We start from the raw sequence: 14,430 nt of genomic DNA, 5'->3' as shown, positions 1-14,430 counted from the left end.
GTACGCGGGTCTCTCACTGCTGTGGCCTCTCCCACTGCGGAGCACAGGCTCCGGACGCTCAGGCTCAGCGGCCATGGCTCACGGGCCCAGCCGCTCCACGGCATGCAGGATCCTCCCAGACTGGGGCACAAACACGTGTCCCCTGCATCAGCAGGTGGAATTCCAACCACTGCGCCACCAGGGAAGCCCTATACCACATCTTCTTTACACATTCATCTGGCAGTTGGCACTTATGTCTTGGCTATTGTAAGTAAACCTGCTATGAACATTGGGGTGCATACATCTTTCCGAATTAGTGTCTTCATTCTCTTTGGGTAAATACCAAGGAATGGAATTGCTAGATTGTATGGTAGTTCTATTTTTAATTTTTTGAGGAATCTCCATGCTGCTTTCCATAATGGCTTTATCAGTTTACACTCCCACCAACAGTATACTAGATTACTTCAGCCAAATGTTAAATTTTCTTGAGATCCCTGAAAATGTCTTCATACAATTCTTTAGTAGAATGATTTGTGAGATTTACCATGAAGGAGCATGGTTTTTTCCCTAAATTGAGATTTTGCTCACTGCTGTTAGGTGTATTTTAGCAGCAGGGCAATACGTGTTCAATAAAAAGTAGCAATCATTGGAGAAAATAAAGGGCAACAATTAGTTGGTATGCCCTGGCAGGCAAACTAGTGACAGCATGAGGAGGTACCAACTAAATCAGTCTTTAGCCAATATGAATGTTGGTGTAACTATATGTTTTATAATGTAAACAGAAACTGAGGTGCTAAACTTGACTGTTTTCATTTTTATATAATTTCTAACTGCCCTTCTCCCTGCAGTTCTTCATTTTCTGCTAATCACTTCTGGTCGCAAAAGAAATAGGAAGCATTGATAGAATATATGTAGATAATATATATCTCCAAGGTAAATATACTGCATCTACACCTCAATATAATGGATGGTAAATAAATTAAAAATTATTTGCTGACATCTTAATACGTGAAGGCACTGAGGGAGATGAGTACTAAGAAGTTTCAAACATCCTACCCTCAAGTTTTTTGGGTTTTTTAAAAATTTATTTATTTTATTTATTTTTGGCTGCCTTGGGTCTTCATTGCTGCGTGTGGGCTTTCTCTAGTTGCGGTGAGCGGGGGCTACTCTTTGTTGCAGTGCGCAGGCTCCTCAATGCAGTGGCTTCTCTTGTTGCAGAGCACGGGCTCTAGGCACATGGGCTTCAGCAGTTGTGGCACGCGGGCTCAATAGTTGTGGCGCACGGGCTTAGTTGCTCCGCGGCATGTGGGATCTTCCCAGACAAGGGCTTGAAGCCGTGTCCCCTGCATTGGCAGGCGGATTCTTAACCACTGCGCCACCAGGGAAGTCCCCAAGTTTTGAATATAATCAAAATTTTGTAAAGCTGATCAGAATGTACTTAAAAGACTACTGGCTTGAAAATCATCTTTGAGAAATATAATTATCCTGTACCTTATATATTTATTATTCATTCATTCATCATTCATTTATTTTTAGTTGAGGTTTGTAAAAATTGGTGAGCACAAGGGGACTTTTTAACTTGAGACAGACCCTTTTAAGGACAGACCCCGTATAAAATGGTGGGTAGAAAGACAAATGGGAGAATTCGCATTTATTAAACAAAGTCCTATAAACTGTGCTGTGTGGTTTGCATGCTATTCCAGAAAAGCCTCTCAGTATTACCTCTTACCTTGCTTTGAATCTTTACCTAGCTGAATAGACAGATCTTACTAAAGACCAGCAGGAAGTGTATAATGAGAGACACTAGTGTTTTCTGTTTTTAATTGAATTAAGTTAAATAGAAAATTAAGACGTATGTAGGCAAGGCATCCGCTTGAAAGCTGTCCTGTGCCTCTGAGACCCTATTCCTCACCCAGATTCCCTCCACAGCAGAGCCCCACTTAGTCACTGTCTTCAAAGTCGAAATAGCTCTTCATCCGATGCTGTCGAACATACAGCACTGGGATGTCATATTTCGTTCTAGCAAAGGTTGCACATACATATTTATATGTCAATATCTATTTTCATTCATTCTTGAAAATGAAAACCCATTATGAAAACATAAATATTTAGTTGTTTTAGACAAATGCATAACACATTATTTAATAATCCAGTGGTTACTTAACTGTCTGGCGTTACAGATATCTGCCCTACAGAACAGATAGCAACAAGGGATCGTCTCCCTAGAAACGTGTGTGTGTGCACACAAAACTACACATAGGTTTCGAGGAGTTCACTCATTTTGTGCAGCTTATCCACGGATCAGTTTAAAGATCCTAGGTTATATATTTGGATTTTTGTAAGTGTAGGGGAGCAAAATTTGCCCCCAAAGTGTGTCTCTTTGGCATGAGGATTAATTTAGGCTGATTATTTTTGAGGCCCAAAAGACTCAGGAAGAACCTTTGACCTTCCTTCCCCCTAACTGCCTAAAAGAATGTAGACAGAGGTCCTGTTCCAGGGAAGGAGCTGTCACTATAGATCACTATAGTATGAACTAGGTGTGTAGACAGGGAGGAAAATCTGTTAAAGTTCTTCTCTATGTCCCATTGTCTCTGCAATTCCCAGCTGACCTTTGTTTATCAAACATTTGATTTTTTTCCCTTTCCATGTCAATTGCCTTCCTCCCCTTTGAAGTCCCAACCCACTACCCCCAACGTCCTCTTTTGTCTTTAGCTGAAGATGGTATGTAAGGTGAGGGTTTCAGCTGTTTTGGTGAGTTATTCAGTTTTCCTGGGTCTCTCCCATGTTATTCAACTTTTGTTTCCTTTTTCTCCTCTTAATCTGTATCATGTCAATTTAATTCTTAGACCAGTCAGAAGGCTAGAGGAAAATCTCTTCTTTCCTGACATAAGCTTTATCTTGAATTTCCTTATATTGTTTCTAGTAGGTCAAGGCACTGTGGTTAGGTAGAGTATGAGAAGAGAGTGAAATTGAAAGAAATATAAATGTGCATATTTTTGAACATGGTGTAGCCACTTAGGGGATTTGTGAAGCAAAAATGCCAAAATCTAAGTATGAATATACAAAAATGAAGCATATTGTGATTCTCTCTTAAGAAGTCAAGAGTATGGCATGGTTGGCATTTGTCAGATGATCAGACCATTTGACAAACCTTTCTGAAGGTCTGTGGTATCTTAAAACATCTTTTGTTTACAATTTCTTCCTCAACTCTGTGGGCTTTGCCATCTGGGTTGCGTTAATAATCCTGTTCATCATTGAGGGCTTCAGCATGTTTCACTGCTTGACTAAACGAGAGTTGAAGACATACAAGTCCAAACAATTTCTGGCGCTTCTTTACTCGCAGGTCAGCAGAGCCAAGCTCTGTATCCAATGGATGCTAAGCTGGTCCAAAAGCATAAATCATGGGGTTTGGGCCAGATCCTAAATTTCAGTTCTGTATGCTGTCTTCACTAATGTATAGCTGGGGTCTGTGTAACTGAAGAAAGAACTGATTCCTCTGCTCTTAGTACCCTGACACCAAATATGTGTGGGGTTTTCCCTCACATAAAATAATTCTGACACTAATTACCTGTAGTTAGCATAGATCTTCACCGGTTAAGGGTTCAATCCCACAAGGCTGCCCCCTCCCTCACTTCAGAAGCCAGTCGCAAAATCCTAGATTTTCACCTTGTATTTCTGATGCACCAGCTATAAATCAGGGGTCCCCATGACCTGCTCGTCAGGTTTGATAATTCGTTAAAACAACTCACAGAATAAGTACCTTATTTACTGTTAGCAATGTATTATAAAGGATAGAACTCAGGAAGAGCTAGATGGAAAAGACTGTAGGGCACGGCATGGGGGAAGGGGTGTGCAGCTTGCATGCCCTCTCCAGGCATGGTACCCTCCTGGCATCCCAATGTGTTCTCCAGCTGGGAAGCTCTCTGAATTCCATTGCTTAGGGGTTTTCTTGGGGAGGTTCCATTAAGTAGCCATGAATGATTAAATCATTGGCTATTGGTGATTAAACTCAGTCTCCAGCCCCCCTCCCTTCCCTGGAGATCAGAAAACGGGGCTGAAAGCTCCAACCCTTTAATCATTCGGTTGGTTCTCTTGTGTCTGGAACCAAGGACTAAGACCAAATATTGGTTCCTCTAGCAACCAGTTCCCATCCTCCAAGAGTCACCTCGTTAGTATACAAAAAGATACTCTTATCTCTCTAAGGGTCTAATAAGCTCTTGTGTCTGGAACCAAGGACTAAGACCAAATACTATGACAAAAGATGCTCCTGCCACCAAATTTTATAAGAGTTTTAGGAGCTCTGTGTCAGGAACTGGGGGCAGAGACCAAACATGTATTTCTTTTTTTTTTTCTTTTTCTGGTACGCGGGCCTCTCACTGTTGTGGTTTCTCCCGTTGCGGAGCACAGGCTCTGGACACGCAGGCTCAGCGGCCATGGCTCACGGGCCCAGCCGCTCCGCGGCATGTGGGATCTTCCCGGACCGGGGCACGAACCCGTGTCCCCTGCGCCAGCAGGAGGACTCACAACCACGGTGCCACAGGGGAGCCCGAAACAAGTATTTCTTATGTCACGGTAACCAAAGTAAATTATTGCTGAGAGCTAGCAAAATATCCCAGAAAGAAACTAAAACCTACCATATTTGACAAACTGTCCAAAGTTCCCTAATTTGTGAGCGACAGGATTAAAACCACCCTTATTTTCCATATTTTATAGTACAGTATAAACACCTATTTTTAATTACCAAGTTTGCCATCTTATAACTTGGAACAAGTGACTTAATTGGAAGGATTCTTTCTCCTCTATTTGCAAATTGGGGTTAATCATTCTACTTTTTTGTAATTAGCATTGTCTAGCTTTTTGTTAGCCATAATTAGAAAAACAAAAGGATTAATCGAAGGTTGAGATGAGACTGTGAAGTCGAAAGATATCTTCCTCCCTGAGAAGAGAACGATTGTTAGGACAGACTATAGAGGCTTTGGTGCCTTGTCCCTATTAGGAAGTCGTCTGCCTCCTTGTGGAGGAGGGATGGGATGGGAGATGGCTTTGCCTGTGTACTGCTGTGCTGTGTTACAGCACAAGCCAGAGCCAAATAGTAATCTGGATATGCTGGGAAGGGATATATCTAATGCCTCCATATTACCAAAGCTGGAGGAACACTGAATGGAGCCGGGCATGAGAATCTACTCCCATTTCCTCTATTGCTTCTTCAATACTTCTGTGTTCAACCTGACATAGAATTGTCATTTGCCTTCTTACACTCATGTTAAACTATTACAAAAATCACTTATGTGCGCTTCTGAAGAAAGGAATATGCATGAATTTTGCAGTGGACTTTAGCTCAACTCCTAGCTTTAAACCTTTGTGATCAAAGGTTCCCATGGAAGCGTCCCCAAATGGGTTTTTTTTTTTTCAGATTTCTCTTGCAACCGTGAGAGTGCATGTGAAATGCCGAGGAAGGTCTACCGTGGCAAAATAAACTCATCCAAGAGACCATCTCAAGCGGAAAGAGGTTAAACTCTCTTAAGGGAGTTTTTTAAACCTGCACACAGAGATTTTGTACATTGTACATCTATGTGCTCAAAATATCTCAAAATCCAAGATGTAGAACTGTGAAAATAATGGCCCTGAACCTACTTATGAAAACAGGAGAGAATTGTGTTTTCTTGGTAGGTGATTAACTTCCCCAGTCACAGGGTTGGAAACCACTAGGATTCAATTTAATGCTTCAGGAGAGGGTTTTCTGAATACGTCCCTTGTGAACTAGAAAGGTTAGGGTGCTTCCCCATAAAGTGACTCATTTACTTCCTTCTTCTTGACAAGATTATGCTTAGGGCTTTTAAAGGCTCTTGACAGATCATTCCCTCCCATCAGGAGATGGTTTCAGGCACAAGTGTCTGTTAAGATAGGATGCCAGATTTCTACATCAAGCATAACGCTGCAAAGAGGCAGAGTGGAGCTGAACAATTGTGTCTTAATATACCACAGTTCCAAGTGAACTGTGGAATAGAAAGCTACCCACTCAGACGTGATTGGCATTGAGTCAGTCAAATGTGTCTGATTGATCCAAAGTCCATGGACACCAAGTTTATGAAATTGTATAAAAGAACCAAGTGAAAAAGGCAATACATCTGAGAAGTGGGAACATTAATTTCTTAAAGTTACCTTTTAGAGGGAAAGGTTGTGAAATTTCTTTCAAAATTCCATGCATCAGCCTGACGTCAAAACCCAAGCCACAAGAAGACAAACTATAACATCTTTTGAAGTTAAGGATATGAATCTTGTGGACACTGGGGTTTGAACATTCTGTAGAGCCTATGAAATATTTTCTGGGAAGAGTTCCCCATTAAAACAGCTCCCTAAAGGACCCCAACAGACTGGGTGGATAGATCAGTATGTACCAAAAAATTGGGAATGCATCTCTTCTTGGTTGAGAGATGGTTATTTTCAACTCAGATGCTGTGAAGGATGTATTTTGCCACTGGAACTACTTGTGCAAGTTATATTTAGCTCTAGGTTATTCATTAATTTAATTAACATTTTTTTGACAACCAAATTATGCCAGGAACTGATCCAGGAGCTAGCAATATGTTACACTCTTGTTCCAAGAGAGGGAAATGGTTAATGTTCCAAAATGTAAATCTATTTTCAGGTTCAGTATAATCCATTTTAGTAGATCCTACTCTTAATCCTTTATGAAATTTCTTTTTGAAATGATTTTTTTTAATGCAGTGTGATTGTGAAGTGAATTTAATGTGTACTGAAAAGTGCTACATCTGATGCAAATAGATATTTTGTAATTATGGGCTAAACACTCAGAAACAATAATGACAATAAAAAAAGGATTGGATATAATTAGTCCCCCTGGGGCAGATCTTTTCCTTTTATTATCTCTGTTCTTTGCTATAAATTTTAATAATAAGATTAGCCATTCAATGGCAATATAACCAGATTTCAGTATTAATGCATAGAATATTGTGAAATGGGGGGAATTTGGCAGAAAAAAATGTTATTACTAGTTACAGAAGATGTTAAAGACTTGAGGGCTTCCCTGGTGGCGCAGTGGTTGAGAGTCTGCCTGCCAATGCAGGGGACGCGGGTTCGTGCCCCGGTCCAGGAAGATCCCACATGCCGCGGAGCGGCTGGGCCCGTGAGCCATGGCCGCTGAGCCTGCGCGTCCGGAGCCTGTGCTCCGCAACGGGAGAGGCCACAACAGTGAGAGGCCCGCGTATCGCAAAAAAAAAAAAAAAAAAAAAAAAGACTTGAGAAAGGTTGAAATTATATGCATAGAGGTTAAAATGTTTCCTAATCTCTGCTTACCGTCAGTATCCTTACAATGAGCCACTGAATTCTTAAGCTTGTTTTTCTAATCACCTGAATAATCCTGTCTTAAATGTAAGGATCATGACAATAGAATAGCAGTTACTTTAAGAGAATATATTTCTATAGAGATACCAGGTATTTTTTCCTATCATTTCTATATGAATGTTCTGAGTTTTTAATTAAAATTTTAAGAAATTCATCTTTGTCCTAACATAATGAAATAAAATTCCCGAAACAATGGGGGTTCCCTGTTATTCTGTGATACGTGAAATAGCTGTAGAAATAGTTTTAAGCCTTGGAAATTCTGTGTTCTGGCTAAAAATTGTAAAGGCAGTTATTTCTGTATTTGAATGGAACACGCATGAATCACATACCAAAGGCAGAACTCTTTTTTTTTTTTTTAACTAAAGCAAATGAATATACAAAAGTACAAAGGAATGTTATCTATTTTTCTTTCTTAACTAAAATAGCATTTGTTTATGAGGTATCGTCTGCAATTTCATTTGACATGATTTATCTGTCTACTCCAACATAAAAACTAATCTGATTTTTTAATTTTTCATTTCTAAGCATGATCGTTAGAAATATGTTTACATGAATAAGTCAACCAAACAGAACCTTGTAATTCATTTAATGAGGGACGTCAGAGTGTCTTTCTGAGTGTCTTCCTGAATTCTCGTGTCCTGAGGTGTAGGCAGTGGGAAGAAAAGGCTGGTGTTTGTATAGATGCACACGCAGTGTGTATCTGAGCTCACATAAACAGTGATGAGGTCATGGCTTAAACTGGGCTCTTAGGGCTTATTATCCTCACAGGAGCTTTGTTCCCCAGCAGAGAGAGGCCTGGGCTATCATGAGAGCCCGGTGTGCTACTGTTTCATTGTCAAGCTCTAGGGATTTGGGGGAGAAAGTTAGGAATATATTTCTTAATATACTTCTGAAACATATAAAGAAATGTCGGTATTAAAGGAGATAAGCAATTTTCAGCATTCGAACACATTCACCATTTAATTATCCATCTTAGTACAAGATAAGGATGGATTTAGAACTAGAATCCATGGATGTCACAAAAGCCTAACTTTTTATTAATACCTATAATCTTTTTCCAGTAATCCTAAACAGATTGACAGAGGACCTTCCTATCTAGCTATTTCTCCTCCCTACATCCGAGGCATTAGCTAAAACACAGCGGAATGCCAAAACCCAAGGACAGTATTTCCAAGATTGAACAAATCTGTATGATTTTCAGCACAATTAAAAGAGCGGATATTAGCATGTCCCAAAATAATATTATCTGAGCTTATAAAAACTAGAAATCTAGGCAAGGACTTCTAGAACAGGCTCTCATTTCTAACTATTCAGCGATTTCTTTCAGTCTCCAGTTCTATAGGTTACTTTGTGCAACATGTCTTTGGTGTGGTCCATTTTAGAGTTTCCTTGAAAGGCAGGATCACATAGTGATCAGGAGAACGGGCTGCGGAGCCAATGTTGGGCTAGCTGTTCTTGCTGTACCCCTGACTAGCTCTGTAACTAAATGGAACCAGCTTCGTAGTCCTAAACCTCCTTTGTGCCTTGTTTGCTTCATCAATGTAGTGGGGCAAGCAGCTGTACCTCTGTCACAGGGTTGATAGGAAGATTTAATGAGTTATTATGAATAAAGCACTTGAAACACAATCTTATTCATATAAGCAGTGAATAAGTGCTGAACTGTTATTGCTTAGAAGAAAGGGAAAGGGGGAGGGGATGGAGGTAGGGACTGAGTAGAAGAAATAAGCGTGTACTGAGTAGCGGCTGTGGATGCAGCGTTGTGTGGGTAACTAACACACAACATTTTTAATTCCCACATACACTGTATGAAAGATCGTTATCTGAATGGTACAGATGAGGAAGATGAGGCTTAGATATTTTGTGACTCGTGTTTATTTTTAAATTAATGTTAACATTAATAATAGCAAGTGGGAATTGTTACTGTTTGTGGTGATAGTGGAAAAAAGCAGTGGGGGGGAGACCCAAGTGTCAGTTGGCAGAATTCAGCTTGGAGCAGCAATGCCAAAGCCAGTTTGGAGCAGTTATATCCTAGTGCCCATGCTTGGAGGTGACAGTCCTCTGAGGACAACATGCCTTGTAGAAACATTTATAGGTGACTGACTACAAAAAAAGAAAAAGAAGGAGAAAAGAAAGTTATGATGAAAAACAATCTTTATGTTCAACTGAAGTATTTTTTCTTATTTGAGCTCTTAAAGAAAAAAAATTCCATTTTCTTTAAAACAACAAAGCCTTTTCAAGAGGAAAGAAATGAAATAGAGCACCTGAGAAAGCACATTCAGCCAGTCGGCTGGGACACCTTTGATGAATGCAATTAGTTTCAGTCTCCAATTTTGGAAGCATAATTGCAGTAGAACTAGAGGGACTTTTTTAGGACTTGGTGTTGAATAAGGAACAAGCATGTATGTAACATCCTGATTGCACAGTCCTGCATATAAAATATCCATTGCATTCAACAATACTCGGCCTTTGATTTCTGACCCCAAAATCACCTTTTTAAATATATATATTTAAAACCTATTGTCTTTTAAATATGTATATTATCGAAGTAGTTTGTCAGTTTTTATCTCTTTTACTACTTTTCTCCTTTTCAGATTTAAAAGGCCATTCCCTGATTTGTAGGGTCAACCAGATTTCAGAGTACCAATGAAAATTGTAATGATGTGCTGCCCAAAACTGTTTCAAGCTGTGATATCTGCCTTTTTTGGAGATTATGGAGAAGCACATTAGGATAAAAGGATAAAAGAAGTAAATAAGGCAGATGAACTCAGGTTTACTTTCTTTTCATTGTATTTCTTTGTTTGTTTTTCTTAAGTATAGGGATGTGGCCTATGGAAGGTATAGTACAGAGCACCCTCTCTGAGTCAGGCACTGTATATTGTGTGATTCCTGATAAAGAAAGACAAAATCTAGCCCTTAAGAATCTCACAGTTGAAGAGAGCAGTCAGAAATGCAATAATGGGGGTTTGCATAACATTTCATGGGAGTACAGAGAAAGGGTACCACCTCTACCTGGCATGTCAGGGAGGTGGCCCTAAGCTAAGCAACAGGAGAAGGGGAGGCACAGTCCATAAGGTATTGGAAAACACATATACCATCTCTGTGAATAAATTCTGTACCTTCCAACTGGTTTTCAAGGTGCCCATGACTCACAGGTTAATAATAACTAGATAGGCCCAAATGGCCAAAATTCTATTTATGATATGAACTTGCATAGGTAATTTTTCTTTGTTTGTTTTAATGAAGAAACATGTATCTTTGGAAATCATTTTAAAAAATCACATAGTAGAATGCATGTAGCAAGAATTGTTAAAGATAGAGAAAGCAGACCTTGTCCCTTTTTTTTATGAGGATGAATGCTTTCAAGTAAGACTGGAATAAAAATGAAATGGAATCAATTAGGAAAAAAAATAGAAGCACTTAAGAAGCAACTTAATTGTTGCTGAAAGAATTAGAATCTGATGGCGTGGAAAGGATTTAATTAAACTCCAAAGTAAAATAATACATTGGCCTTTCTCCCAGAAAAATATGATGTCTCTTAGAGCTTATCAGCTATTTCTTGGCTTGCAAGTTAGTAGTGGTTATCTATTATTTTTCTCATTTTGATTATTACATGCTACTGATGGTGGGATCATTTGTGCAACAGTTACTGCTGAGACAACCGTTAAGACTGTGCAGATAGAATTGTAGTCTCATATGCCCCTGTATATTTGGGTGGGACAATGGAAAGTACCTAACTTAAATCTGACAGATCCAAAATCAACTGTCCTTCAGTAGCAGAAGACACTATTTTAAAAGAAAATGTTAACAAGGACAGCCATCATGATATGTGTCAAATGCTAAATTCTGTTACAGAAATGAAAAGTGACCAATCAAATAAGAATTACCTAGTAAGAAGGGAATGGGGAATTGCAAAAACGTGACTCACAGTGCTTTCACATCATGTAATGAATTAGCGGGACCTCTGACCCAAAGCCATTGGAAGAAGCAATATTTTGGACAAACCTGAAATTTTTTTTCCCCTACAGCCTCGTCATGTGTTCAACATGCTAAAGAAGTATGTCCGTGCCGAACAGAAAGATAGGCAGCATACCTTAAAGCATTTTGAACATGTTCGCATGGTGGATCCAAAGAAAGCTGCTCAGATCCGGTCCCAGGTAAGCACAGAATGTGGTAATCATGCAACTTGGACAATTCAGTGTTCTTGCCCTTTGAGTTGGATCTTTAGGTATTCCCAGAACAGCCATGGGTGTTGGACCTCTATAACAAGAGTTCTTTAATACCTGGTGAATTCTAAAGGCTTGTCCTAGGGCAACATGTGGTTTGGCACTTTCTGAGTTATGAAAATAACAAAGAATATAAAAATCTTGAGTGTCTACTGCTACTGATTCTTAAGGAACCATCAAACTCTGATGACTAAAATGAAAACAAAATTGTATAAACCAAAACTGCTAAAATTTGGTTCAACTAAATTATAGAAGACAATCATAAACTCCATTTCTACTGTAATGCTTGGAGATAATGTGAGACTAAATGAAGCTTGGTAGTGATAAGTTTTATACTCTGCCATTTTCAAAACTTGACAACTGGGATCTACCTCTGGAAATCTGAAATTTTACATTTCCTTAAACAGAAGAATTTTTTGAAATATCTATCATGAAATATCTATGTTTCATGTGAAATATCCATATGATCCCATCTACTGGAAACTTTGCAAAGACATATATATATGGAGCATCAGAGCTTATTTAAGAATCTCAATATTAGGAATCAGAATTGGGCAGAAATGGTCTTTTCAATTGGCTTTATATCTTACGGTTACAAGCATATAATATAATGGAAAGTTTAAAGCAGCTCCAAAGTTAGAGAACAAAAAATGAGGGAATAAGAAAAATAAAGATGCCCTTTCATGTTCAAAGTTCCAGCAGCATTTTGTCAGTTTTATTTGGGAAGTTTGTATCTGTCTGCGGTGCTTGGTAAGGAAAATAACTCTTCCTTACTCCAGAGATGGTTTACCTGGAGCTATCATCCTTTGCTACAGGTTATGACACACCTCCGCGTGATTTATGAGCGCATGAACCAGTCTCTCTCCCTGCTCTACAATGTTCCTGCTGTGGCCGAGGAAATTCAGGATGAAGTTGGTGAGTGAGCTGTTTTTTTGGTTCTGTGCATATAAACATATTTTCCTCCTGTAGGAGAAAATCAGGGAACTGAGTTCATCTGCATCAGGAATCATCAGTGTTTTAATATGTGGAAGGAAAAAGAGCAGATTCCCTTCTACAGTGAAACTCTTGGGGAGTGGAAGTTGCTCTCATCTTAGCAATTGCATCAGGTCTTAACTGCGTACTGACAAAAGCCGAGGGGGATGTAATTTGACTTTGGTCTATTTGTGTGATAATGAGCCACTTGTTGTTGGATTATACTTGTCAACAGTTTTCTAATTCAGTCAATCTTATAAATATCACCTTATGATGCTTTGGTACTTTACAGTTTAATAGAAACAACCCTTCATCTCTTAATTCTTTATTATCATAATCTTATGAGTGCCATGATATCCTCATTTTTCAGATGAAGGAGCCCAAACTTACAATTTAAGAAACTTGCCTATGTCACGCATATCCCAAGGAGCACAGCAAAACCACAAAACTCTGACTTTTGACTGTGAGGTTATTGTTATATTCAGTAACGCATCTTTCTTTGATGCATGCCCCGCCCCCTGCATAGCCATGAGTGTTCTCTGGACCACGTTGTTGTTTAAACTTAATTAACTATATGCCCGCTATCTTTCATTAAACTTTTAAAATAATCATACACTCATAAGAAGTTGGAAAAATAATACAGAGTAGTCCAAGGTAGACATCACCTACCTTCCTCAGTAGTAACATCTTATGTAGCATCATGCATTATCAAAACCAGGAAACCGACCTTGTGTGCCCACTGTCTCCTATGGCCCTAGTTTTCCTAATGACATCTTTAATATTTCGTATGAGTAAGTTCTCCCTTTTCTGTTTTTCTTGGAAAGGGAGTAAAGTATTGCGATACATAATACTCCACAAACCCCCAAAATGCCCATATTTGTTTAACTTTGCCTCACAGAAGTACTTAGATGCAATTACCCTAGTGCATCTTTCAACATAAAGCAGATGTATGAATCCGGGTGATATGGGGCATAAACCGTCTGTAAATAAGCAATGTGTGTGCGGTGGAGTCCTGTTCTTTCTTAATTGGGTTGGAAATAGATGCTTAATTTGGTTTAAAACAGATGCAGGTTATCTGAAAACAGAACACCCAGGATGTTGTAGATGGTGTACCGGTTGCAGGAATTCCTGCTTTGAAGTGCCCAAAACACAGCTTGGCTCGATTTTTACATTTTATAACAGTGCTGTTCTACTCTTTTTTTTTCTAACTTAGTAAAACGTTGCAAGTGTTGTTTGTATTACTACCAAGTATTTGGCACTTATCAGGTAATAATGGTCTGTTCAGTGTCGTGTATTAACACACAGGATCCTTTCTTTAAGAAACGAATTTTCTTGTTATATATTAGGATAAACATGTGTAAGGAACCTTTAAAATACTGTGTATTAAATAAGTATAAGAAAGGCCTCCAATAAGTTGTAGAAGGGACAAAATCAAAGAAAACTCACGTTCTTAATGAACTGAAGCTCAAATCTTCTAGATGAATGTATTTTGGCCTTATAGCCATCTTATCAAGCTTATTTTCATAAGGAACTTCAACTGAGGTGTTACCAGTAATACCAAACTATAGAGGAATAAGGCATTGCAAAGGAGTAGAATATTTCACTCTCAGCCAGTAATTATGGTTGACTCTTTCTAATTAAATTACCAGACGTTTTATTCAGCAAAATACTACTGAAAGCAGTGACCACTAATAAGTCGCAGTTCCACAGAACAGACGGTGATTCAGCTGTCTTGAGTGTTGCAAAATGCCCCAAGAGTAGAACCACACACTAAACTTCAAATCTCAGTGGCAGGGAGAATATTCTGATAACTAGAATCATAGAATTTTTTTCTTTAAAAAGAAAAAAACTGTTAAGTAAGCTTAAGAGCATGTCATTTTTAAAAATAGTT

General features: G+C 38.9%; 1 protein-coding gene across 10 annotated transcripts in view; it reads left to right on the top strand.

Moving 5' to 3' along the window:
* The window catches only part of APP (amyloid beta precursor protein), a 288,182-nt gene that overhangs the window by 208,602 nt on the left and 65,150 nt on the right, over positions 1-14,430 (top strand). For all 10 annotated transcript variants that reach the window (XM_007466499.1, XM_007466500.1, XM_007466495.1 and 7 more), the window contains 2 exons: positions 11,370-11,498; positions 12,383-12,482. In XM_007466499.1, coding sequence (XP_007466561.1) covers positions 11,370-11,498; positions 12,383-12,482 — 229 coding nt within the window. The remainder of the gene's footprint in view (positions 1-11,369; positions 11,499-12,382; positions 12,483-14,430) is intronic.

The sequence above is a fragment of the Lipotes vexillifer genome, unplaced genomic scaffold (assembly GCF_000442215.2).
Source record: "Lipotes vexillifer unplaced genomic scaffold, Lipotes_vexillifer_v1.1 scaffold340, whole genome shotgun sequence".
Lineage (NCBI taxonomy): Eukaryota > Metazoa > Chordata > Mammalia > Artiodactyla > Lipotidae > Lipotes > Lipotes vexillifer.
The sequence above is the reverse complement of the archived record's forward strand: the minus strand, read 5'-3'. Positions and strand labels throughout refer to the sequence as shown.